The sequence below is a fragment of the Manis javanica genome, chromosome 3 (assembly GCF_040802235.1).
Source record: "Manis javanica isolate MJ-LG chromosome 3, MJ_LKY, whole genome shotgun sequence".
Taxonomy (NCBI): Eukaryota; Metazoa; Chordata; class Mammalia; order Pholidota; family Manidae; genus Manis; species Manis javanica.
The window spans coordinates 204,654,766-204,682,686 of NC_133158.1; the positions used below are offsets into that span (position 1 = coordinate 204,654,766).

At 38.4% G+C, this 27,921-nt stretch overlaps 1 protein-coding gene across 1 annotated transcript; it reads left to right on the plus strand.

Annotated features, from left to right (window-relative positions):
• Nucleotides 1-4,016: 4,016 nt before the first annotated feature.
• ATP6V1B2 (ATPase H+ transporting V1 subunit B2) lies at nt 4,017-27,261 on the plus strand. The gene is made up of 14 exons (XM_017641113.3): nt 4,017-4,206; nt 11,990-12,045; nt 15,090-15,188; nt 15,961-16,054; nt 16,169-16,246; nt 16,719-16,858; nt 17,184-17,285; nt 17,631-17,728; nt 18,330-18,453; nt 19,963-20,113; nt 21,565-21,647; nt 22,888-22,992; nt 23,801-23,930; nt 25,859-27,261. Exons 1-14 carry the CDS (start codon nt 4,020-4,022, stop codon nt 25,996-25,998), a joined length of 1,587 nt encoding a protein of 528 aa, XP_017496602.2. The 5' UTR covers nt 4,017-4,019; the 3' UTR covers nt 25,999-27,261.
• Nucleotides 27,262-27,921: the final 660 nt, after the last annotated feature.

Genomic DNA, 27,921 nt, shown 5'->3' on the forward strand with positions numbered 1-27,921 from the left:
TCTATATCTGTTTTGCTCCTTTTACTCACTATCACATTATTCTGTATAAACAGTTTCATATACATAAATTCCATTAGCTATATATTATATGCATGCCAGTATCCATTAAATACAGAATCTTTGCCCCAGTTCTCGATTATTAGATATTAGGTTACTACTTCATTTTACTTTGATGAATAATAGTATTGCCATACAAGCTATAAACGTATTCCTTTGGTTAATAATCACATTATTGACATTACTGAAACAAATTAATGGGCCAAACACTATGAACAGTTTTATGAGCCCATGGCGGGTTGCTCTCCAGCAGGACTGGCCAATTTACAAAGACAGGGGAAATGTGTTGGTGTACCTCTTAGTCCCTAATCCTGCCAACACCTTTAAAAGAATTATTTGTTTCGTTTTGCTAATTTATAGAGACAGTAGAACCTCATTGGCTGTTTCAGTTTGAATGTCTTCATTATTAGGGAAACTAAAATGTTTTCTTCATTTCCTACCTGTATTTTTCTGTGTAAAATATTTGTTTTATCCTTTGCCTTTCTTATAAATAAAGAAAAGATATTTTTTAAAATTTGAGGAAAGGTGTTTAAATATTAATGCTTTAAATACGCGGGAAAGTCTCATGTTCAGTTTCAGTTAATTAACATTTTTGAGTTACCTGCAGCCTAAACAGATACCATCAGAAGGTGCTAAGAAATTGCAAAATGAATTGTAAGTTGTCCAAGAAGTTGGAGATGGTGCCAAGTAGTACCAGCTATCTGATACTACCATACAGAAATTTGATTTAACACCTGTGATTCTATAAATGGAAATACCGCTCTTCCAGTTACTCAGTGGTGCTTAGCTATTTTACTTTCTTTAAAAGATTCAAGTTCCTTTGAGAATGTGATCTGTGGATCATCTTCCTGGAAAATGCATGCATTTTGCATAATGTTTCACAAATTTCCATTTAATGGGTCTCCAGTTAATGACCCCTATTTTACAACAATCTTAGACTTCTATCATTTTTCCTTCACAATGTTTCTCTTAGCTGCATTTTTCTCCATGTCCCCAAGGCCAATGCCCTTGTTTTACGTCTGAGGTTACAGAGAGGAACGGCATAGGAGAAAAATATAAATAGCCACTTGCCCATACTTTCATTACCGTGATGCTGATTGTGATAGAGGTGAGGCTGGAGTGCTGTGGAGGTATGCTGGAGAAGAGCCACCACACTCCTTTGAGTCACCATTACTCACCCAAATAGTTACAATAGTTTCCTAACTGGTCTCTTGGTTTCCCTCTTACCTTCTCTTCCAGGTTTACTTCTTGCTCAGTAGAACAGATGTCCTATTGAAGACTAATCAGATGATATCACCTGTTGTAAAACTCTATAATCCAACCAAGAATATAATTTCAACACCTATCCATAGCGTCCAGGGCTCTTTCTGACCTGACTCAGCCCTCTCTTCTACTGCTCTGGTGAGCTTAATTCATTCCAGTCCCACTTTCCTTCTGCCTCCAGGGATTTTCCACTTGCTTTTCCCCTTACCTGGATCATCTACCTCCTGGATCTTCTACAACTTTCTCTCTTCATTTAGGTCTTGGAGAGCTGGGAGGTGCACTCCCTGACCACACCATCTAAAATGTCCTCTACATCCTGATCACTCCTTCATCCTGTTTTATTATTTTTTATCACACCTGTCACTGCCAGGTACTTTATTAATATGTTGTTTGTTTTCTGATTTTCCCACTCTTATAAGTGCCATGAGGACAGGGACTGTTTATTTACTGGTGTGTCTCTAGGCCTTAGAACAGTACCCAAAACACATAATAAACTTCAAATATTTGTTAAATAAATGGTTCAAATATTTGTTAAATAAATAAATACTTTGCTTATGTACTATAGAGACCATAACTGATTCCTGCTCACAGAGTAAACAGTTGAAGAAAAATTTTTAAAGGTAAAAATCTTGAACTACTCCTAAAATAGGATAACAGCCTGAAATTCATATCTGAAACTTAACTACTGTTTTGAAAAATTAACATGAGAAGATCAGACTTGTAATTTTTATAAAAACAAAAGGTATCACACATTGTATTTGAAAAAAGAAATTAGTGCAAACACATATTAAAGAACTGAAACTACACAGAAAGGCTATTAAATTAAAAATAGAATTATCTCATATACATATATATAAAAGATATACATATATTTATATACATACATATTTAAGTATATATATATTTATAAACTTAAAATGTATACAAATTACATACCGTTTAACAATTACTTTAAAAAACTTAATAATTTGTCCTGAAGGATTTTTTGAACTTCAACACATAAGTCTATACTGAATTCTTCAAAGGTTGAGGAATACCTTTGCTTGGATAGGCCATAACTTTTCTTTCTTTTTTTTAATATGGATAGGCCATAACTTAAGATGAGCATTTGGATTATTTCTAGATTTTTGCTATTTCAAAAATATTTCAATGAAATGTTCTGTATATACACATGTATATGTATATAGATCATATATCATATAATAATATATATGAGATGTATATGATATATAATGTATCATATATAATTGAAAATATTTGTCATAGTGATATATATACACACATATACACACACACATAGTGAGTGATATATATATATATATATATATATACACACACACACACACACACACACAATTTTCTTAAGGTTAAGTTCCTAGTCAGTCTCATGAATTAAAACAAAATGTCCCATATTCTTTTGCCTTTCTTTTCTTTAATTATAAGATATACTGAATGATCAAGCTCACTCAAAATAAAGGAATGCTTACTTCAGTGGTGTAGTTCAAAAGGGCTGTGGGTATTTATACCAAAGGGAATGGAAATTCGATGCACCTAAAATAGACATAACTGAGCAATGTTCACTTCATTTGTATTATACCACCATTACGTGTGGTTGAAACCCTGAAAATTCTGCCTGTATGAAAAACTGTATTGCTCTCTATTAAGCATCTGTCTTCCCATTATATCACAACGGTCTTCTAATGGCCAGATACAGGGGACTCTTGTCATGCCCCTATTACTTACCTTCTGTTCAGTTCTTGGCACTATAATCCCTCAAGATCTTCTCTTCCTTTTCCTTCCAGGGCATGTGCTCTGGGTTCTCTCCGGCTCTAACTTCATTACAAGTTTCATTGCTGAATACTCCCCCTATGTCCATCCCTAATCGGAGTGGTCTTGTGAAACTTATCATAGCCTCTTTCCACAGGATAAGCACTCTCTGGTCATCCCTTTTACTTCCGTATTTCCAGCATTCGTCATAAATTTTTATCTCAGTTTAGCTCAGATGTCTTCTCCTGGAGTATTTACCTAAATAGTCCAACAGAAACCCCATTCTGAATATCCCACAGGAAATGTAGCAGATCCCCAAGCAATTCGCTTGCCCCTGGCACTCCTCACACTAGCAGTCCCTCACTTTGTCTCTATTCCCTGCCCTGCTGCCACCGTCCGCAGCCCTCCAGTCATTCCTGTATTAGTTCTGTCTCCAAATCCTTCCAGATACGGCCAACTGTGTTTTACAGAACTATCACCACCCTGAAGCCACATGTTTTTTTAATGGATACCTGAGCGACAGGAAGATAGTAAAGTGAAATTAGTGATGTCACATAGTGCCCAAGTCAATAATCACTGGGCTAAGTTTTACATTTCTTCTGGTTTTCACAGTGTTTTTTGTGACTTGAGCTCTCTTCATTCAGTGCCATGAAACGGACATCAGAAGGCCTTCCTTGGACGCGCTGGCCCTCCTCGCCCCTCCCTCATTTGCTTCCCTTCCCGCCTGTCTCCCGCCCAGCCCAGCTGCCGCTCCACCCCTGGCCCCGGCCGCCCCTCCCCCCAGCACGCTGGCCAGCTCCTCTCGCCAGCCACAAGGCCCCGCCCATCGGGGGGCCCGAGTCACGAGGTTACGGCGCACGGACGCCAAGGGGCGGAGCCAGGACGACTGCGGCGGCCTTGGGCGGAGTCCGGCGCGCGGGCCATCCTGCTATATGTGCGCCTGCGCGGCGCTGCTGCGGGACAGTCGGGACGGAGGAGACAAGATGGCGTTGCGGGCGATGCGGGGGATCGTGAACGGGGCTGCGCCCGAGCTACCCGTACCCACCAGCGGGCCCGTGGTGGGATCCCGGGAGCAGGCGCTGGCGGTGAGCCGGAACTACCTTTCCCAGCCTCGCCTCAGTGAGTATCGGAGAGCCAGACGAACCCTGTCCGCTCCTCAGCCCAGCCCCTTGCTCCCACCCCCCTGCCTAGCCGGCCCGAGAGGTTGGGGAAAATTTATCCCTCTCGCGGCCCCGAACCCTGAGCCTTAAGTCTGTCCCTAGAAGGAGGCTTGAACGTACCCAGCGATTCCATGATGTGCGTGGGCTGAGGGCAGGAGCGCTGACAGCCGCTTTTGCCTGGTGGCGATGGGCTCCTAGCTGTGACGCCCTCCAGCCCACCTGGACCGGGGCATCCCCAGGCACCTGTTTCCTGCCTCCGAGGGAGGGCCGCTGGCCCTCTTTCCAATCTTCATTTTCCCCTGATCTGATTTGCGCAGCCAGGGGTCGAGGGAGCGCCCCTTCCCATCCCCGTGGTGTGGACCTCAGGGCAGATCTTGAGCTCCTACCGAGGCAGGCGGTGTAGTGCCATCGCTTACGCGGTCAGGCCTTCCCTGGATGGAGGTCAGGCCCGCAGCCAGAGGGGCCTGTTGTTCGGTGGAGGGGCTGCTCCACAGGAGGGACGCCTAGATATCCGAGAACACCAGAGCTGAAAGGTACCCTGCAGAGCAGCTAGTCTCACCCTCTCATTTTACAGCGAGAAGCCTAAGGTTCTGGGAGGGACAGCACTTGCCAAGCTTCAGACACCTCACTATGGGCAGAGCAGGAACTAAAATTCCAGGTTTCTTAATTCTCATTGGGTCTTTTCTACCACTGCCTCTTCTTTTACTGCCAGCTAACCTGATTTGGTTGAGTGCAAGGCTATCTTGGGGAAGCAAAGCAATTTTGCCCATATTAAATGGTGTGTATGTAAAACATGTACATGTGCATAGGCATGTTTAAATGTTGTGATTATTAAAAAAGCCTTAACAAACCAGGTGTAAGTGGGCTGCTTAGCAGTTCTGAGAAGTGGGTTTTTTAACTAAACAATGTAGTTGTGTAGCATCAGACCTCTTTACAGCTTCCTTAGGAACCGGGTATAAGCCCTGAAAATAGACTTTTTAAAACTTGGGAAAGCACCTGATGTTTCCCCAGGTGGTGAAACTACTTGCACTGGTTAATTGCCAGAGTGCCTGTTGGTAGGTGGCTCATGGTGAAAAAAGATTTCAGATGAAAGGTTTTCAGCCTCCGTGCTGTCCAGCCTGACTAATCCCATCCTGATCTGCCACTGGGTCATATGACAGCATTGCAGTGTGAGGAAGAAGGAAAACACTCGATTCTGTGGTTTACTGAAATGTGCTTTTTACACTTGGAATTATCTGAATTAGAAAATATCTGCTGGGTGTTTATATGAGCTGAAGTAAATGTTTCAGGAAATTGACAGATGTTGCATTCGTATATAGACTTTGACAATAAATTAATACCTAACACTTGCAAATTCTCTTTTATGAATTGGATTTCTGTGCTTTGCTTTTTTCGTGTTGAACAAATAGACATTAATGGTGCTTCTAGGAATAGATTTAAGGGTTCAGGAACCATTTGCTAGATAATTATTTGCTCAACATCAATTCAGACTGTATCAACTGAACTAATAATACTGTTAAAAGAGTATGCCATGATTGAGTTTGTAAACCCTTACAGGAGATGAGTATGATTTCTCAACATTCTGTGTGCTTAGCCAGACACTAAAGAGCTTCTCCAGATAAGATCCCTCCTGGAAGAATTATTGCAACATAATATTTAAAAATGAACCTCAGGAATCCTTTTTGTATCCTCTATGCCTGGCACAGTGCTTGACATGTAGAAAGTGTCTTGTAGTTGTTGCATAGCTTGTGTTTAAACTTCTTATACTTTAATGGATAATTTTTAATACAGATGAAATTAAGGTAGGGAGTTGGGATACTTGAGTTCCTCTTTTGTGCCTGGGTTATTCTTAAGTGATCATAAATTATATATATCATCATAAATGATTTATCATATTTATGCTCACAGGTTAACTGCATTTGGATATCATCTTTTTACTATATTGTCACATTCTTGATTCAAGTCAACAGTTTTAATTACTTCCGAATACTCATTAACCATAATTTTTCCGAAGATTAATGCCATTTTAAGTGTTACGTATTACAGTTAATGTTGTGTATTTATTGAAACAATAGAAATTGAAAGTTTCGTTGTACAAATTGGATTCTCTCAAAACAACTTCAGGATTATCGGGCTGTTCACAAGAAATGGAAAATGAGATATGCAGACTTGGAATAATCTTGAGCACTTTAGTTGAATTTATAAAGTCACAAGTAAAGAAAACTTGATTTTCTGTTAAACTTTGAGCAATGGTCAATAATATACACAGAGCTTTTGGATGCTAAACATTTCCAGTTAGTAATCTCCATTGTTCTTGGGATCCTAATTCAACTAATGTTAACTTTCTTACATTGTACAGCTGAGCTAGCTCAAATGAAAAGTCAAGTAGAGGAATTCCTGTATTAGTTCTGGCCCTCTATTTAGAGCCCCTCCCATAGCACCCACTGCTCAGGGTGTGGGTCTCTCTATTCTTGCACAACAGAAGATGATGCTCTGGGTTTTTGTTTTGCTAATAAGGTGGAGGCTCAAGGACTAGATATCTTTTGTGCAATAGCAGTTGAATTTTCTCTGACAATTTCACAATCATTAAGTGGTGTTAGTGGTGTTGAACAATCTTACATCCTGCAGGAAGAGGATGTCATCTGACAAAATATGTGCTTCTTAAAACCTTTATAAATTTTGGTTTTTAAATGTTACTCCATAAATATCTATTGCCTGCTTGATAGTTCAGAATCACAGATGGGACTTTCTAGTTGTAAAATATGTTCAGCATGTAATGTAAACATGTATCTGCTGTGTTAGTCAGAAGTTCTAATTATCCCCTGCAGACCCAAGTTCTTGTTCGCTTGGAAATTTTAAAGTGGTCATTATTTTGGTAATCAGAAGTGTTTCTATAATTGTGAATGGGTTTTTGACTCTTGAAAGGCAGCTTTACTCTGAACTGTTACCTTTGCTTTGGTGGCTCTTAATAGTAATGATGAGGAAGCTGGATAAATATTGTTGAGAGATAAAAGGTAGTGTTTGATATTTTCTTTGCTTTTGTTTTTTCTTCCAAAAACTCTCTTAGTACCTTTTTGTAATCCAAGTACTAGGAATTGTGTAAGTCCAGGGAGAGGAAATTCTGGGGAAAAATACCTCTAAAAACTGAAGTCAAAGGGAGAAATAAAGTTTAAAATCCATTTATTGCTCACAAACTGCAGTCCCGGGCCATCTTTCTCCTCTGCTATGGAAAAAGCAAAAACCGTCCCCCTACCCCCAACTCTTCAGGTACAGATAAGCCCTCTGTTGCCCACCTAATTCCCACTGATACGGAAATGAACTTCTCTCCACCCCTGAGGTATGATGCAAATTCACTAAAGCCATACTTCTCTCCACCTTTGAGCACCTGTTGATATGCAGATGTACTAAAGCCAGGTGAGATATTCTGGAAATGTTACAATTCTACCCACAGGCCACCCCTCCAGAAATTTCGCTTTACAATTTATTCGTTCCCCCTCTTCCTCCTCTTTTGACCAATCTAATAACATACAATAGCAACAGCAATAAAATTTTGATAATTCTCAAGCCAGAGGATTCAGCCTATGCAGATTAAGTAAATGTACTTTACAGCACAATCTCTCACTAAGCACAAAATATGTTTCTACCCTTGTTTATTCATTCCTAACAACCATGCTAGATTGCTCACAAAACTTTACCAAACATTACACAAATTCAAGCGTCTCTTTAAGCATTTTTTTTCTTGACAACAACAACACAATCGTGAAAATTCTCGATTCAGAGGATTCAGCTAGGTTCAAAGTACCATGCAGATTAAGTCCAAAGCTCGTCCATTCAAGCCATCACGTGGCATCTGCAGCCAGGGGGCACATCCCGAACACAAGAACTATAGAAGCAAATAACCGTGATTTGGGGAGGCTACTTTGCTGTTATTCCAGGAATACACAGGAGGCCTGCTTCCAGGCCTTTACCTCAAGGTGCCAGAAGAGCCAGCCATCACCAGTCCATGAGTCGAAATGTCCAGGGCCACATCCATTTTATTCCTAATTGCTGTACCCATCCTTGCAACGCATGTCCAATAAAGTGGGTGCCTTGATCTCTCTCAATTACTGGCGACAAGCCATAGGCTGCAAAGAGATGCTCTAGGCCCCTCTTGGTGGTTTGCTGATCTGACAATGTGCGGGGCACTCCTTCCAGGCTTAGCTGACTTCTTCAAAGGTCAATGACAAGCCCCACTGATGGGCTACAGCCCACACTGTCTTTTGCCCCACTTGCAACAAATGCTGATGTAGCCATTGGGCCACATCAGAGGCAGGCTTTCCTTTTAGGCAGCGCACCCGGGCCAATGTATTGGCTTCATTATTCCCTGGGGATGCCAAAGGCAAATGGCCAGTCACATGATACATGGTAGGTGTCTGCGCCATGCCACTCCGTGGCCTTTGGGTCCAGTCTCTCACCCACCCTGCAATGGGATAGGTGGTTATTACCTTGGTCGGAGCTCTTCTGGCAATGGGCTCTGTAGCCAGTAAGGTGTGGTACACAGCAGCCAATTGCTTCTCTATTAAGATATACCAGATCTCTGCTCATTTCCATAGTTGTGACCAGGCTCCAGCCAGCAGCAGTGGCAGAAGCAGTAGCCTTAGGCTTGGGCCATCGGCCGGAGTCAGCATGGCCAACAGCGGCGGTAGTGCCTCCAAGACCACACGAATGTAGACACATGTCCCTTGGCACAAGTGCCACCTCTCCCCATCGTTTCTATAGGCGGCCCTCCCAAAGGTAGCACCCATTATGACAGATTTAGGGTTCAAAGGAATCCTGACGACTGTGCCAGATGTAAATCTGGGAAGAGGAAATCCCGGGACAAAATACCTCTAAAAACCAAAATCAGTCAAAGGGAGAAATAAAGTTTAAAATGCATTTATTTCTCACAAACTGCTGCAGTCCCAGGCTGTCTTTCTCCTCTGCTCTGGAAGAAGCAAAAATCAGCCCTCCCCTCCCCTCTCAGGTACTGATAAGCCCTCTGTTGCCCAGGTAATTCCTGCTGATACGGAGATGAAGTTCTCTGCACCCCTGAGGAATGATGCAAATGCGCTAAGGCCATACTTCTCTCCACTCTTGAGCACCTATTGATATGCAGATGTACTAAAGCCAGGCAAGATATTCTGGAAATGTTACAATTTTACCCACAAATTGTATTTGCATATTTTTTGGTTATACCAGAAACTAAGTTCAGAAATAATTTAAGTCAGGCATGTTGCCTGGCCTCTGATTTGCATCTGAAGTAACATCCAGTTTTTCATGCTTTCCAGCAGGCAAGACTGCTGAAGAAAGCATCTCTATTAGCTTCTTCTCTCTGTCTACTTAAACTCTTCCAGTGGCTGCACTCCATTAGAGATTGCTTTACAGTAATGACAAAATGTAGAGACAAAGGAAATACTGTCCAGTGCATTAAAGAGTAAAAACACCTTATATTTTCATTGTTGAACTTGCAGCCATAAGATTACTTTGCCAATAAAAAGAAGTCTTGCAAATAATTACAAGTGTGTATCAGACTTCAAAAAAACAACCAATTCAGTTTCAGAATTTGAGCTGCAGTACAGAGTTAAAGAATAAAGCAACTCCAGAATCAGACTGGAGCAAGTTCAGGTCCTCAGGGTTGTTAACTTAATTTCTGAGAATCCTATTTCTCTTCTAAAACTTGGAGTGGTGTCAATTAATTCATAAACCTCTTATGACAATTAAATGATAGTTTCTGACAAGTATTTGTTAAATATCTGTTGGTGGTGTTGGTGTTCATCGATTTGAATGGCTGCCTTTTTTTTGTGTGTGTGTGTGGCTATATACGTTGTCCCAAATTTGGAGACTGCTTTATGAAGTAGAATCTGGTCTTCTGTAGTAGAAGTCAACTTGATTCTGTTTCCAGAAACAGCAGTGACTAGTGATTATTTTTCTTCGTCAAGTTTTTGCTCTTGACCTGCAAAACTTCGTAATTTAAATTAGCTCGAATTTAAGCATGAGATTCTGAAGCATCATTGTTGTAGAGGTTAGAAGTTCAAAGGAGCATCTGGACAAAGAATTAAAGAGATTTTTCAGAATCCAAAGAATTCTATTTGTTACATTTTATTCAATAAGGAGTGGCCTGTAAATCTGAGAGAGACGGCTCCCCCACCACCAATGCACTCCCTCCTCCCATCCCAACTGTTCAGATAAGGGTTTTGAAAAGGTCTGTGTTTCTATATTCTGAAAAAAATGGGTCCTAAGAAAATATGTTTCTGATGTAGCTCACTTTGCATTTCCACTAGCAATTTTAGAAAGTCTTTAAAAATCAGAATGGACTCTAAGTGAGAACAATGAAGAAATTTTCTTAGGGATTGGAATTATTTGTGAGAGTATTGGATTATTTTAATACCATGGAGAGGATTTTTATAAAAGTAGCAAAAAAATGTAACAACTAGGGTCTTTCTATAATTTTAAGGGAATGATTAATTCTTTTACATGTACTACCCATTCGAGTAACTTAAATTTGTGAGTTGTCCTTTAAAAATAAATAGGTCATTTTGGGGCTTCTGTTGAAGTTATCACAATTATCACAAATACACAATTACACACATTCAAGCGAATATTTGGTGTCAGAATTTAAATGTCCAGTGAGAAAGAGGAGGGCCCTTTAGTGCTTGTCCGTTCCCAGTGTTTGTACTAGAGCATTTGCTTCCTGACTGAAGAAATTGTGCTTTTAAATTCTGAAGCGCCTTGAGTGGACAGACTGGTTATTAAATGGTTTCCTCATTCTTGGGAGTCTGCATTTGTGCCAGAAATCTCTGTCCAAGACCTAAGAAGAAATCAAGCAAGTGAAAAATTCCTATTTGGTTGACAGTTTCTTACAAATTATTTTAGGCCTTGTGTTAAGTTTTCTTTAAACATTTAATTTGTTTCTTCAGCTGATTATGAAACTTAACCAATTCTGATGCTAGAATTACTCTCCTTCTGAGTGTTCTGTTTTATTAATTATGATTACACATGACATATGATAGGGTTCAAGATTTGGATACCTTACAGAGTGCAGGTTTATTCCTAGGGAATAATTTACAGTGGCAAATGGAAGTCTCTAAACTGATACTAACATTTGACTACTTTGGATATTTTTCCTACTCAACCCTCTGGCCTTTGATTTCATTGCCCACCACCCCCTTCATCAAGCTCTTTTCCCATAGTGCTTATGACACCATGTAATCATGGCTTTTTACCGTACAGACTACATTTTCTCAAATTTCCTTTTGTGAGTTTTGTCACTTGTGCTTAAAGTTGTTAATGACTTCCTTTCCCTTCCTTGTCTATGTTTCTAAGTGCCACCTGTTCTATAAAGCTTTCCCTTTTCTCTTTAAGGTAAGAACTGCTAGGTTTTTCCTATGCTCCCACATACCCTTTGCGCACCTCTGTCAGAGCCCCTGCCTCCCCGTGTCTCCATATGAACCTCTAACCTCATAACTTTCCACATTTGTTTTTGTATTCTGGGTCCTTAAAACAATGTGACTTATATAGTAAGGACTCAAAATGCCTTTGATTGGATGAGAATGGGTTATGAAAAGTTGCACAGGCATATTTTATAAGTTCGGTGAAAAAATTTTAAAACAGTGCTACATATTATAATAGGTAAGATAAAGTAGAGAGAGCTTTTGGGTGATACTAGACATTATTTATGCTGCTGTCCTAGTTGACTAAAGCTGACTCTTCTATTTCCTTTCCAGCATACAAGACAGTATCAGGAGTCAATGGTCCACTAGTGATCTTAGATCATGTTAAGGTAATACCACTCTCATTTTTTGTTTACGTATTAATATAGTTAAAAACGTGGTATTAAGTCCTGTTTAGTACACTTTATAAATTTTATGTTACGATTTTTAAGCCATTCGTTGGTCTGAATGTCAGTGTTATATAGGATACAAGAATTTTAGATCAAAAGAAGACTAGAATCTAGTACTCCATCTACTGTAGACTGCTTGTGGCTAGAGTCCTTTGTCTGAAAAATTTTTTTTTAATATTTATCTATTTTTGGTCAGTCTGACCTTACAGGTTTATCAGGTAGCAGCAACATTTATGAATGTGTTGCATAACCTGTAGGACACCATATAGATAAGTGATACCTTGCAGCACTTGTCATAGACTGCCAGGTGTTTACTAAGTATGGTATTTGTCTTCCCTACTAAAATTTAAGGTCTTTGAATAAACAATGTTACTTTTGTCTTTAGGGGCCTGACTCTGGTATTCAAGTAATGAATAAATAAGAACAGATTATAACAACAGTAACTAAAACCCTAAAGGCAAGGAATAGTTTTTACTTACTGAGTTTGTTGTAAAGATCTTTAGTTACTTATTTTTTTAGTCACCCCTATACATAAGAACTACAAACACTGTTAGTATTATCTTAGAAAAAGAGGCATTGAATATAGTCTAATTGAATACCCTAGGCAAAAGCACCTGCCTGAGCTCTATGATCAACATATCTCAGAGAAAATTATATAGTATGCTCTCTAGAACAGTAATTCTACCTTGGCTGGTGTTGGGGTAGACTCAAGGGAAAGGCACATGATTACTGATTTGTTAGGAGAAGTAAAATGAAGTATGTTTGGCATGTGACCCATCTGGAAACAAAAAAAAAAGTCAAAAAACATTTCTTAAAAGAAAGGGCAAGGTGCCTTGTCTCTTCAGCTTTATCACTAAGTTTGTATTTTTGTGTGTGCCAAGATACCTACACAAATTAATCTCAAGATTAAGCATAGCAAAGCTTACCTCCTGGTCATATTTCAGTTACTTCATATATTCACCAAAAACAGTGATGTAAAACAGAGTTGCTGGATGCAAGAATTAATCTACAGAAATCAGTAGTGTTCTATGTGCCTGAAGTAATGAATTAAAATAGTCACTAATAATTTACAAAAAGCTGCAAAACTTTGTTGAAAGACATAAAAGAAGACTTAAATGGAGCTTCCATAATTGTGAATGAAAAGACTCAGAATAGTAAAGATATTCATTGTCCCATGTAACAAATCCAATTAGAGTTATTAAGTTAAAGATTTGGTGTAGGAATAAACAAGTGTATAAGTGGAACAAAATTAACAGTCCTAAACCAGGACTTGGTAAATTATAAAAGTGACATTACAAGTTAGTGGAGAACATTTTGTGCTACTCAGTAAATATCATTGGGGCATTTGGCTTCCTACATGAGAAAGAATAATCATGAGAAAAATAAAATAAAACTGCATACCACAAATAAATCCAAACTTAAATATGATGACCTTTGTGCGTGCTTTAAGTTAAAAACAAAAGAGTATAGGAGACCATTTTTATACTGCAGAAGGTTTTCCTAAAAAAGAAAAGGCACAAATCATAAAGAAAAACAAGTCATTTTATTAAAGTTTTAAAATTTCTATATGAGATATTACAAAGGAAATTAAAAGACAGGAAACAGACTGAGGACAAATATTTATAAGAGGATTGATTTCCAGAATCTATAAAACTCATACAAATAAGTAAGAAAAAGCAGATCCAGATGAAAAGTGGCGAAAAGATGTTAATAAGCCAATCAAAAGAAATGAAGTTTGAATATTAACACAAAAGATGCTCAATATTAGTAGAATCAGGAAAATGTAAATTGAGTAGATGCCTTTTTTTTTTTTTTTTTTGGTTTTCTGGCATGGCAGCAATTACAATTCAATGATACGCGATTGCCAGAGATATAGGAAAAAGGTATTTTTGTATATTGCTAGGGAGATTGTAAATTACTACAGTCCTTCGCAGTATTAATTTGGCAGAAAATGGCACAGCTTGTAGTCCACCACCAGGTAACCAAATACCCTAGGAAAACTTGGACCATTTTATGAGGAGCCACATGGGAGAATGTTCATTGCCGCATGTTCATAATAGCATAAGTTGGAGTAAGCTTGAACTCCATTGGCGGAAGAAAAAGTGAATACAATGTGGTGTCATCATTTGATTTTATTTTTTACATCTGTTTAACATTAATTATAAGATGTCCTTTTATTCACATACTAGCATCTCCAAAATCAGGTATCACAATCAGTGGTGCACCACAGTTTAACTGACAGATACCTCCCTTCATATCACACAAAATATTGATGCATCTTTCAATAGATTATGTTGGCAAAATAAGTAAATATTATCATGGCAGAACCACAACATTAGGTCAAGTGAAAAAACAAAAACCTGTTGCAGAATGATATAGTAAGTATGTTGCTGTTCATACTTTAGGCACTACATATTTTAGAAACATGCATTTTAAAATATTAAATGTTTTGGCACTACATTTTTAGAAACATGCATTTAAAATTTTTTTTAATAGATTAGAGGAGTATGTATCTAGTTAGAATTACATTGAGGAGGAAATGTTAGCATTATTATATTAAAGTAATATGTATTTTATTACTTAGTTGCATTTTACCCCTCACCTCATAAAGCGCAAAGATGATTACGTACTCAGTCCAGAAGCAAACATCAGTTCTGAGTAGTGGGAACATGGTTATTTGCAAAGTTTTGTGCCTTTATTTAGTCTCAGAACTTTAATAAAACATATACACAGGTGAAAGATAAATTAATGGCTTTGTTTTAATGAATTCTCTGTACCTTGTGCTGTGTGTGCTGGTGTTAAATGTTTTAAGGATATAAACTACTACCTGAGGATATTACAAACTCTCATAATGTACCTGTATGTATAATATACCTGTGGGGAGATGGGAATTGTACATGTATACATGCCATGGTAGAGCATATAGAGTAATTGGGGGAGCTTTTAAGATGTTGGTTATTGATCCCTTATTTTTTCATGTATAGTTTCCCAGATATGCTGAGATTGTCCACTTGACGTTACCAGATGGCACGAAGAGAAGTGGGCAAGTTCTAGAAGTTAGTGGTTCCAAAGCAGTAGTTCAGGTAAGCATCATTTTCAAAACCTGGCTATTTGATCTTTTTCCCAATCACAAAACATAAGGAATACTGGTTGTTTTTTCTAGCATCACAGAATAAGTATATCTTTAGAGATTAATTACTGACTGGTGGGGAGGGGTGGATATTTTTGCATGTTTTCTTTCTAAGTACAGGACACCTATATCCATTCTAGCCCAGTTAGCTCCACTGGTAAAATGGCTTCCTTCCCCCTACCTGCCTCCGCAATGGGTCTAATGGACAAGATAATCATAGGAGAGGTGAAAGCAGAATTCAGTTTATGGGATGAAACTGAAAGAGTGAGTCTGTTTCTTTAAATTATCTATTATAATTCCTAGTTTTTTATGTTACTGATTCTGGGAAATTCAAGTTTTCTCAGATAACATGTTCCCCTAAAAAATTAACAGAGCAAGGTCAGCAGAATTTCTGTAAATTGTCAGGTAGTAAACTTTCTAGGCTTTGTGGGGTCATCTAAAGTCTCTGAATTGTTCATTCTTCCTTTGTTCTTCTTTTTTAAATAACCCTTTAAAAGTGTTAAACACATTCTTAGCTTGCTTAATAGATTTGCCCCACAGACATCACCCTTGGTCTAGAGGTTAACAGTGTTGTTCATCACCATGAACATTTCTTTGTTCATCATGTCAAATCTGATAACACATTGTATTTTACTTTATGTGGGCTGTTAAACAGATAAAAATAAAATTAAGTGTTTATGATGTAAATTTCTTTTAACCTTCTGATTACTTCTATTTCTTGATAGGTGTTTGAAGGGACTTCGGGTATAGATGCCAAGAAAACATCCTGTGAGTTTACTGGGGATATTCTCCGAACACCAGTGTCTGAGGATATGCTTGGTAAATGAATGCTGTAACTCATACTGGGCAGAGGTCTGTTTCCATAAAGTCTTTTTAAAAATGTGAATATTTGAGTTATTATCCACTCTGTCCTGTCTTGTTATTGTGTCATAGGTCGGGTATTCAATGGATCAGGAAAACCTATTGACAGAGGTCCTATTGTACTGGCTGAAGACTTCCTTGACATCATGGGTAAGGGCATTAAATGAATTTCTGTGTTTTGGAGAAAACAGCCTCTATCTGTCTTACACCTGTGCCAAATAGTGATTTTTTGTGTATGCTATTATAAGTAGATAACCAACACATTCCGTATTTAATTATTTTATTTATTACATAATAAATTAATTTTTCTAGAAATAATCTTAAAATGTATATAAAATATATTAAGATACTTCAGACTAACACGAGGCTATACCCAAAATGTAAATAGTAAAACCATTGCTCTGAAGTAGGATTTTTCTTATTTGCTATATCTTTATTTCACTATAGAAATTGAGTTCTGCTACTGTATTTTTCATCCATCTACAAAAGACTAATGGAAAAAATTTAAACAGTTTCAGATTTCCAAAATAACTGATTTTTTTAAGAATGGAAAGAAATCCTGTATATGAGTCTAGTCTTAACTACAACTGTATTAAAATTTTCTCTTTTGGAAATGCATTAGGCCAGCCAATCAATCCTCAGTGTCGAATATACCCAGAGGAGATGATTCAGACTGGCATTTCCGCCATAGACGGCATGAACAGTATTGCAAGGGGGCAGAAAATTCCCATCTTCTCTGCTGCTGGCTTACCACACAATGAGGTGAGAACTAGGATCTGCTTAATGTGATGTTTAACAAGGAAGGATCTTTAAATGCTTCACTGTTAATAAGAAACCAAATAAGGGGTTTTCAACATAAATATTATAATCCAGTTACATTGAATGGCTGTCCATGCATGATACCAGGCTTCTTGCTTAATTACTATTACAAATCTTTGCAAGAAGTACATTATTTTGTTAGTTAAAGTCCTTTAAAACATCCCAGTTTCATTTATAATTGCAATTCACAGAAGTTTAGGATAAAAGTTACTTTGTTGTAGGAATGTTATTTTAGATTTCAGCTCAGTTCTTTTGTATTCTTCATCAGATTGCAGCTCAAATCTGTCGCCAGGCTGGTTTGGTAAAGAAATCCAAAGATGTAGTAGACTACAGTGAGGAAAATTTTGCAATTGTATTTGCTGCTATGGGTGTAAGTATTTCTTTTTCTGTTTCAGTATGAAATATAAAATTCTTACGTTATTTTAACAATATAGAAAACTGTGTGTGTATATATATATGTCATTGAATATATCTTTGGGTAGGGAAATTGCAACTTGGCATTTTGGGCAAACTACGGATTAAAATTTGGCATTTGTGAACTTGAAGAATAATTCTCTCTGTATGAGAAGTGGGCTTTTTACTCTGTTGGCTTTGTGAAAAGTGTTGGGGTATTTGAAACTTGAAGGAAAGATACAGATCCATAGCTTACCATTCATCAGAAATAAATACTCAGAATTTTTCTCCTCCCAGCACTGATGAAGTCATTGCTATTTAGGTAAACATGGAAACTGCCCGGTTCTTCAAATCTGACTTTGAAGAAAATGGCTCAATGGACAATGTCTGCCTCTTTTTGAACTTGGCTAATGACCCAACGTAAGTAAATAGAGCTATTTCTTTCTGTTCACTCAGGCTTCAGGTCAAAATGTTACCTAAGGTGAGGGAGGTAAAATGCGAAGGCAGCGTGGGCCAGGAATGAGGTGACTGTAAAACCCAGCTCTGCTTCTTGCTGGTTACTTGGCTTTGGGCAGAGCTCTTAGGCTCTGAAGCTCAGTTTCCTCTTTGATCAGATGTGAGAAGTAACACTCGTCTCACAGGTGGGTGGGCATATTAAATGAGATAATGTATATAAACTACCTAGCACACAGTCCATACTCAATGAATAATCTTTTCTCTTACCTGAAAAATCTGGTCCCTATTTCTTCCCTCCCTTTCTCTCTGTTTCTCTCCTCTCTGTCTCAGTTTTGAGAACTGTATGGTTCTGAGACATAGGTAGTCATTTTAACTTTGTAGCATTCAATAATTCTTAGATAATTACAAAATAAGTGCTTTACTTAAGAACTTTAAAAGTAATTATTGCTTTACCCTCATCAATCTACTTAAAACTTGAAAAGGGAGATTGTACTATTATTTCCAGAATCATTTTGTTTTATTTTTGGCCTTTTTGTTTGACAAAGGACTTAATGTTCCATTTCAGTATTGAGCGAATTATCACTCCTCGCCTGGCTCTAACCACGGCGGAGTTCCTGGCCTATCAGTGTGAGAAACATGTGTTGGTTATCCTAACAGATATGAGTTCTTATGCAGAGGCACTTCGAGAGGTAATTTTTTTCTCAATTAAAATGGACTAATTTTCAGAGTTATCTTGTCCCTTCACAGGTTTTTGCCTTTCTTTAATCATGTTTTTTAAACTTCATTGCTTATGGATTTGTAGAATACCGTAATTAATCAGAAAGGAAAATACATTCTTTTCTGTCAGCTTAGTTGAAATGATTAGAGGATGAGATTTAAATCATTAGCTTGTTGGTCACCCTGTCACTGTCCCCTTGATTCTAAAGTAGAGTAAATGATATAGATATTTCAGTTAATGTTCTAGCGAGAGAGTTCTGTTTCCATCCATTTTTAATTATCTTTTTTAATCCTTTTTGGAGTCTTATTTTTAATGATGCTTGTATTTAAATAAATAAAAGCCGTAGTCTGGCAGCATCCTCTTAAGAACTTTTTCCTTCAGAAAATCCTAGCATTTATCACCCAGAGTTTGGGGTGTTTGTTCTAATGCAAGTTACTGAAATTTTGAGTAAGTTACTCTTCTAAGCATGTAAAAGGAAAAGGCTTCTGAAGAGACATTTTCTATAAATAACCAACTTCTCAAATCCCTAAGCTCCATCACCATGTTACTTCAGTGTAGGACTTGTCTTCCCCCATCCACCACAGACCAATACTTTTCTAAAATACAGTAAAAAGGGAACATTTTTAAAAAGATACATGCTTTATAAGCCCAGACTTTTTTTATTGGGTTCAAAAGACATAAAATTATTCTGTCAAGTTGCCATTACAGTTTTCTAAATATTTTTCTTGCTTTCCGTGTTACCTCAGTGCACAGGGATAAAAGCTGGTATGCAGACCATGCTCTGAGTAGCACTGCTGCAGCTCACACTCTGGAGGTGCTAAAGTAGCACTTTAAACGTTGGTCTTAATGATTTAGGGTTCCTGATGGTTGTAGATTAATAGGTATGCCTGTATTCCAGTATGCATGTCTCAAAGAAAGACCACTTATGACTTATTTTCATTTCGTGCAATGAATGGACTCCTGGCTCTGGGATCTTGGGAATTATTTAATTGACCCTTGATTCCAGCTGTAAATTGGGGTTAGCAGTCTTACCTTTTTCAAAAGGTTGTTGTGAATTAAATGATATGTATGAAGTGCATGAAATATTTCATTCCTTTTTAACCTTTTCAGGATTAGCTTGCATAAATATGGCAAGATCCATAGCATGAAATACATTTTGTGAACTAAGAATATTCTCTTAATTAACTTCCTTTGATATATAAAATTGCAAATAGATTTTATTCTAGTAAGGTATTTGGAGATTTGCATTGTGACCATGTGATTTTAGCAAAAAACTTCTGGTCCCCAGTTGACAACATTTTTGTTGCAGAAATAATTAGAACTTGTAGATTTTTCTATATCATCCTATAGAGACAGTATTCAAAATGAAAAATGGTATTTCCAACTTTGTAATTTGTCTTGTTCAAACAAGCGTGTTCTAACCAAGCCTTACTTTTCATGTTCCTGGTGTGTGACATCCTCCTTTTTGACTTACTGTCAGGTGTCAGCTGCCAGGGAAGAGGTTCCTGGTCGACGAGGTTTCCCAGGTTACATGTATACAGATTTAGCCACAATATATGAACGTGCTGGTCGAGTGGAAGGTAGAAATGGCTCTATTACTCAAATCCCTATTCTCACCATGCCTAATGATGGTAAGTTTTTGGTTTTTGGATTTCAGCAGACCTCACTGTAAGGGCTTTGATTCTAAGAGAGAAGACCATCTACCTTTCTGAGTTGAAATTCTTTTGACAACTTATCCTCCAAGAGTTTACCTGAACTAGTAATTTGCACCTAAATAAACATTTTCACGTGAAAACTGTCCATAATAATAATCCTTTTGTGGAAGAAAAATAAGTTTCTCTGTAATTTAAATTTTTATTTTTCATTAAGTACTACAAAGTGCCTGCCGTTTGTAGGACACTGGACTAGATGTAAGAAACTTTTTAAAATATGTATATATGGTCTATAATGTAAGTTACTCTGTCTAGTTGGATATTTTTTATGTATATACATCAGTAAGGTAACTAAAGTGCCAAGTGAAGAGCACAAATAGTAATGCAACAAGACCTCAGAAACACTGATGAATAAGTACTTGCTTTTCTTCTGCATGTCGGAAGCATATCGTGCAATGCCTGTTGAAATGTGTGCTCCTTGGGGGACACTGCTCAGCATCCGCCTTTTCTTACTGCCTTTTTTTCCTCTTACCAGTTTTTAAAATGGGCTTTTATAAGGTAGTTTTGGGCATAGGGTTGCTCACTATAGCTAGGCACTGTTCTGAGCGCTTTATAAATATTGACTCATCTGCTTCTCACAGCGACTTTGGGGTAGGTGCTCTAATCTAAGAAACAAGGAGGGGAAGTGTCTGCCAAGGTTAGGAGGTGATAGCTTTTGAACCCAGGCAGTCTGAGTCCGTAATTCACACTAACCGGTACACTGTGTGTCTCTGACATAAAAATGATTTGTTTTGTTCCAAGGAGGTAGCTACAGATTTACCTGATATAATTTAACAGAAATGGCTTTTTTGTGTGAGACCTTTTTAGCTGCCTACACAGCGTTGCTTTACATGTCTGGCATCCCTGTATTTTCCATGAAATGTTGCCCATCCATCAGATAGCTTTTTGAATAAAGAATGTTTTCTCAGTATACATCAAATTGGCAAATCTCTGCAGGGAAACTTTGTGTTTAAAATGGAATTTTGTTTATATTTTGGAGAGAGGTTCATATAACTAAGAGAAATAGTACTTTTTATGAATGCAGCTAATTTACTGTATGTGCCAACGCAGGTCTGACTGTGCTTCAGTTCAACAAATTAAACCGTCCAGTATGTTGACCTCCAGCCACATTTGGCTATTTAAATCCCACAGTTAATTAAAATTAGATAAAGTTTGAAAAAAAGTTTCTCATATCAGCCACATTTCAAGTGCCCAGGAGCCACATTTGGCTTGTGGCTACTGTACTGGATATCACAGATCTAGAACTTTCCTATCACCACAGAAAATTACCCTGTATGGTACTGTTGTAGGCAGTGCTGCTGGTAGTGCAGATGGACTTTGTTCCTATGAGATGGACACTTTAACTAATGTGAGATGTCTTCCTCTGGTAGATATCACTCATCCCATCCCTGACTTGACTGGATATATTACAGAGGGGCAGATCTACGTGGACAGACAGCTGCACAATAGACAGGTATTGGACACCTGAGCGATTCTGTAGAGCTTGCAGGTCTGCTCCTCAGTTACTCTTTTGTGACTTTGACTTTGCTGTTGGAAATACTTGTTGAGAAGACAGCAACTTTGGTTTTTAATATGGCTATAAAATTGTCATTTCTGTATACTAAAATCCTGATGTGGATAAGAGTGCCAGAATTAAGAATTAAATATCCATGTTCCTTTGTTGCGCCTTAAAATGGAGTCAGTTGTCTCAAAGAACCTATATGGGGGGGTATTCTATTCCATAATGGCATAATCTACCAATCTTGTTATTAATACAAAAACAGATTTTTTTCTTTTTTAATTGAGGTATAATTAACATTCTATTAGTTTCAGGTACACAGTGTAATGAAACTGCCGTTTGTACAGTTTATTTTTGCAATTTAATATTGCAAAATGACCACCACAAGAAGCAGGTTTTTGTTTTTGTTTTTGTTTTTGTTTTTGATGAGAACTTTGAAGATCCACTCTCCTAGCTACTCTCAAATATGCCTTGCAGTGTTATTCACCGTGGTCAGGAGGCTGTACATTGCACTCCCATGACTTAGCTCATTTCTGTAACTAGAACTTGGTATCTTTTGACCCACTTCACCCATTGTTGCCTGCCCCAGCCTTAGGCAGCTGCCACCAATCTGTTCTCTGTATCCTTGAGCTTAGGGTTTTTTTTTTTTATTTTTGGCTTAATTTTTCTATTTTTTAAGATTTTACATATAAGTGTGATCATACAGTATTTATCTTTTTCTGTCTGACTTACTTCACTGATTGTAATGCCATCAAGGCCTATAGCAAGATTTCATTCCTTTTGTGGTTGAAAAACAAAAACAGTATTTGGTGATTCTGTAACAGATGCTGGTTTCTAATATCAGCTTTGAGGTGGAATTATTGTTAATCTTTATTTTGTATGTGAGTTTATGGGTCAGAGTTCAGAAGACCATTTGGATTTCATGTTGTAGGTAGATGTTGAAAATTAAGTTTTTCAGTATAATCATATGCTGTTTTGTAGATTTTACTTTTCAGGTTTGATTCCCAAAGGAAATACATGTCATAAAGTGTTACTTCCTTTTCCTACTAGGAGAAGATACTAGAACTCATCTAGGAAACAAATGCAGTAGTTTTATGGAATTTAAAGAATAATGAGTTTCAGTTGCTTCTTTACTACCAGTAAAGCTTGAATTTTATATTTAAACATAGTCTTTTTTCCTTCCATTCTACCTAAGATTTACCCGCCTATAAATGTGCTGCCCTCATTATCACGGCTGATGAAGTCTGCCATTGGAGAAGGCATGACCAGAAAGGACCACGCTGATGTATCCAACCAGCTGGTAGGTGTAGCCTCGCAAGGGTGGCAATTAAAGAAGTAAATACCTTTCTTACCCCTCTTCTCTCTCTCCCATATCACTTTACTTCTCCCCTAACATTCAAGTAGAATTTTAGTATAGGCGTCATGTGGAATATATAATCATTCATTAGAACTAAGCAGCCTTTTTCTGTAAGAACTGATTTTGATGACCAAGATGAAAAATCATGTGTTTGAAACCCACATCTAATGCTATATAATTTCTAAATAAAAAACCAAGACATAAAGCCATTTTGTTTATTAATAGCCTTAATGATAATTATAAAGTATTCCTTGTTTAACATGTTCAACAATCACCAGACCTAAGAGATATAGCTTTATATATTCTGAGATCCTTGTTTTCTATAATCATACGAGATTGTATCACAAAGCACAAACAAGAGTGCTTCACCTTACAGTAGAAATGGCAGACCTGCTCATACCACAAATATTTATTTCTCTTGAATAGAACTTAGAGATGGATTTCTCCATGGTATGAGTTCTTATTTTTAAATGCTGTATAAAATGTAAGCTCATTGACAGTTGATGTGTATTTTTTTTGGAGTGTTAGTAATGTCTTTGTACTGAATGCCTGAAGACTGCTTAGACTACTTTATGAGTAAAGGTCTCATACTTTAATTTAAGTTTTATGTGAACTGGGTTTGGAAGTAATGTGAAATTCTTTCTGTGGTCTGTTATGGACATAGCCACAGCAGTACACTTAAAGTAGCCCAGATTACTGTTAACATTTAAGAAATCTTATCTCTGTTCACCTAAACCTTTTTTCTCCTTAGTATGCATGCTATGCTATCGGTAAGGATGTACAGGCCATGAAAGCCGTAGTTGGAGAAGAAGCCCTTACCTCAGACGATCTTCTTTACTTGGAATTTCTGCAGAAATTTGAACGGAACTTTATTGCTCAGGGTAAGATAACTACTTTCTTCTAAACATGAACAGCTGCATATGTACTTTTAAAGACTTTCCCAGGCTGAGAGAATTTTACGTTGGTCTCAGTATGATTTTCCTTCTGATTAGATGAGGTTCTTCCAGCTTCCTGTCCTGTCTTTGCATTTCGCCCTCTGGCTCCTTCCCCGCTGCTTTCAACTCTGTTACCTGAATTTTCCCTTCCTTATACCTGGTCTTCTGCTCTGCTGCCTCCATTTCTGGTTCTCCTTCCTCCTGACCCCTCTGCAGTGGTCTGCTCTGGCTTTGGGGGTTTGGGACTTTTCTGATTCATCTATTTTTATCTCCATTTTAGATTTAAGTATTTTAAAGAGCTCCCTTCTAGCTCCTTAATTATTTATGTTCCCAAAGGCTTACTTATTTGTTCTTTCTGGGCTTTTCCCCCCACAGCTTTGACTTTTCCCCTATGCTGTTGACTGAACTGTCATGTATTATCCTTACCCGCCTTCTGAAGCTCTTTTAAATGCCGCATCTCCAGCTGGAATACCTTTGTTTACCCATCGTCACCTCAGGGTCACAGTGATCAGAACCAGTGTTTTATGCCAACTGACTACCTGCCTAACAATTCCCTTTTTATTTTGCCCACCTCTGGCACAGCTGTCCTACAGAGCCCAAACTCAGTACCTAGGCATTGTCCTGACCCTTCTTTACACATTCTCCTGGGATCCAAGATTTACCAATTTGTGGTGTTGTCCTTTAAAATATCTTACTGTTTTCAGTCCCATTACAGTACCTTAGGCCAGTGTTTCTCACATTTTAATATGCTTTTGAATCAGCTGGGGATCTTGTTGATATGCAGATTCTGATTCAGCAGATCTGGGTGGGTCCAGAAATTCTGTACTTGACAAGTTCCTGGATGCTGGTGATACTGGTGATCTCGGACACTGAGTGGGACCACACTGAGTCTTACGGCCTAGGTCAAACCCTTGTCCCGTCATCCCTGGCCATTGATGCCAGCTCTTTCTCCAGCTTTCCTGACTTCCTGATACCAGAGTAAATTCATTACTAATTTTATTAATTGTTCCTCTACTAAAAAAGTCTGTATTGGTTTTCATTACATAGCACCTGTAGGGTTTTCAGGCTGTTTCACTTGTCTCCACTGTACCTGTGCCAGAGCTGCCAGTACTCTCTGCTTGGCCTCATTGGTACTCAGAGCAGATGTGTTGAATTCAGAATAATGCATGAAGCTACACACGTAGGATTTGTGCACTTTCCTATATATATATATACAGTACATTTTCTTGTTAACATTAAACTCCCCAACATATGTGTGCTTGTTGTTTGTTTGGATTTTTTATGCAGAACCTTAATACCTTTAGAATTTAAAAATGACATTCTTCTGGTAGAGAAAATAACCCAGAACTCCAGTCACTCTGACTCCTTAGTTATAAAATGAGATTTATTTACAGGATAAAGGTGATTATCGTATTAAAAAATAATAACTGAAAATTATTGGTGTTTATGTGGCATTTAAGGCTCTCTAAGTGTCTGTACTAGCCTCCCTCAAATTTAGCCTCTGTTCCTGAGAAACTGCCTTTTTCACTGAGCTTCAGACAAAACACTAACTTCCATGAGGCAGGGTATTTAGGTCCTACCCAGTTGTCAAGAAAGTTCCCCCGACCCACTCCCTCTAGACTGCCTGCTGTCCCTTGTCCAGGGCACTCCCTTTCCTCTGGTTCCCGGTGCTGGCTAGACCTCTGCATCTGACCTTCCCTGTCTGGACCCTCATTTCCAGTCCGTCACATACAGTCTTGGGAGATCTAACTGCTTCTCTCTTCTTTTTTGTATATTCTGCTCGTAGTGCTGGTCATATAACAGAATAATACTGAATAACACTGAGAAGTTGGAAGTAGTTTGCCTTTATTCATTCAATCTCAATTTTTTGTAAGGTCCTTACGAAAACCGCACTGTCTTTGAGACTTTGGACATTGGCTGGCAATTGCTCCGAATCTTCCCCAAAGAAATGCTGAAGAGAATCCCTCAGAGCACCCTGAGCGAGTTTTACCCTCGAGACTCTGCAAAACATTAGCTGCTGCTCCATCACCGGCTCAATACTCTTGTGAAATGCTGATTCTGTTTTCTTTATTCCCTGTAAGTGCACCAACCCCACCTTGAATTGGAGTTTACTGTGTTACCCTGTAATTAAAAATGCAGAATAGGTAACATATTGTGCCACTGTTGCAATGTCTTAAACTGCTAACAGGTTTTAAAATATCCCCCTATTCAGAAAACCTGGATCCTCAATGCTGTGTTTAAAGCAGCTGCAGGGATGGAGGTGAAGTTTTCTTCCTGATGCGTTTGTGCACAGTGGTGTAGTTAGTTGCCTTATCACGTCCTCATTATTTCGGTCTCCTAGACCTTACCTCTCAACCCCCTCAAAGTATCTATATATGAAGTTAAAATACTTCGATTTCCAAATTAGGGTCAGAATCAGGTCTGAAAGCATCCTTTTGGAAGAGCCAAAAGGCTTCTTCCTGAGCATTTGTTTTTGTATGGTTGGCGTGCCTCCAGGTCTACACTGCTTGCTCTAAGCAGATGGTTTTTACTGTCTACCTTCTCTTTCCTGTTCAATGATGGGATTAGAAAAGGAGTTTCCTCTCCTCTTTAGTCCGTGTGAGTCAGGACTCCTGTGTGTGAACTTTCTCGCCCCCTCTGAGTAGCACTGAGTCATGCAGCTTTTGCACAGCTGGCATTGATCTGGTAGAGTGAGATGCCTGGCCTTGATCCTTACTGGCTTTCCATGCAGAGGAATCATTAAAATAACTACTGGAACTGTTGCTTGGAAAGAATTGGGGTGTAATAAAGATGAAGAAAGGAAAACCTGTATCTGTTCTACATTCTGACATGCTAACAGTGGTGTAAGTTTCTAAAGTGTTTACCAGATGCTGAAGGCAAGGCGGGAAGCTCACGTATGGATATTCTAAACTCTGAGAGCAGCCTTTGGAAAATCCTGTTTGGTTCTTTTCTGACCTATCTTTGCCTTTTCAGGGTAATCTTGTGGCACGGTGATAGCATTTACAAGCTTCAGCCTGTTAATTCCTGCTGCTTCTTGCTGTGAGCCCTGAGCTGCCTTCTGTGCACTCCTGCCCTGTTTGGTCTCTGTGTTCCTTGTCACTTGGGTACAATAGCAACTTCTCAGCTCTCTGCATTCCATCTTTCAAGTTGTGTAAAGTTCTTCCTTTTTTTCTCTGAGGGTATAGTGGGTGGGGTGGGGGAGACAGCATGATTATATTTAATGTAGAAAATGTGACATCTGGATATAAAATGAAAATAAATGTTAAATTAAATGGAAGTTACATAAAGTGATTCTGTCTTCTAATCAAAAAAGCAGTAGCAACGCATACATAATGTATAAAATGCAACTCTTTGATTCAGTTTTGAACATCACAACCAGTACTGTGGACAGCCCCCCTGTGTAGTAGGGCCATGCCATGCCCAGGTTTTATACCCTCTGTCTCCGAGGCTGCCCTTTCAAGCTCTTTTCAGTAATGTCTCCTCAAACACACTAGTCGGATCCAAGGACAAAAGCTGCTGCAGGTCATCGAGAGTAGTCTTTTTGTTTCAGACATTTTCAGAACCTCTAGACCCATGAATGAAAGAAGGTGATAAATAGGAAATGAAATACCTATTGAAGAAGCCAAAATTGTATATAAAAACATGCTGGTTAAAGCCCAAGGGTGTGGCATTTGGAGGCTTCCCTTTCACTCCCTTCTTCAGTTGAAGGCAGCTTTTAGGAGACGTCGGGGAAAGGCTCAGTCAGGGCAAGAACTGGGTAGAATGGGCTCTGATTCTGACTGTCAATAACTGTGGCCTCACTTAGTCATCTAACAGATTTGAGTATGTTTGCTTATGTTCCTTTTAGGGTTGTCATAAGGAGTAGAAATTTTACATGTAAAACCCTAGAATAGTGCCTGGCCCATGGTAGGCACCGTAGTAGGCTATGAATTAGCTT

Excerpts from the sequence above, each read along its gene's own strand:
- ATP6V1B2 (XM_017641113.3), top strand. The coding sequence starts at position 4,020 with ATGTGCGCCTGCGCGGCGCTGCTGCGGGACAGTCGGGACGGAGGAGAC. Across the intron at positions 17,286-17,630 it reads TTGTATTTGCTGCTATGGGT|GTAAACATGGAAACTGCCCG; the intron begins GTAAGTATTTCT and ends ATTGCTATTTAG. Across the intron at positions 20,114-21,564 it reads TCTCACCATGCCTAATGATG|ATATCACTCATCCCATCCCT; the intron begins GTAAGTTTTTGG and ends TTCCTCTGGTAG.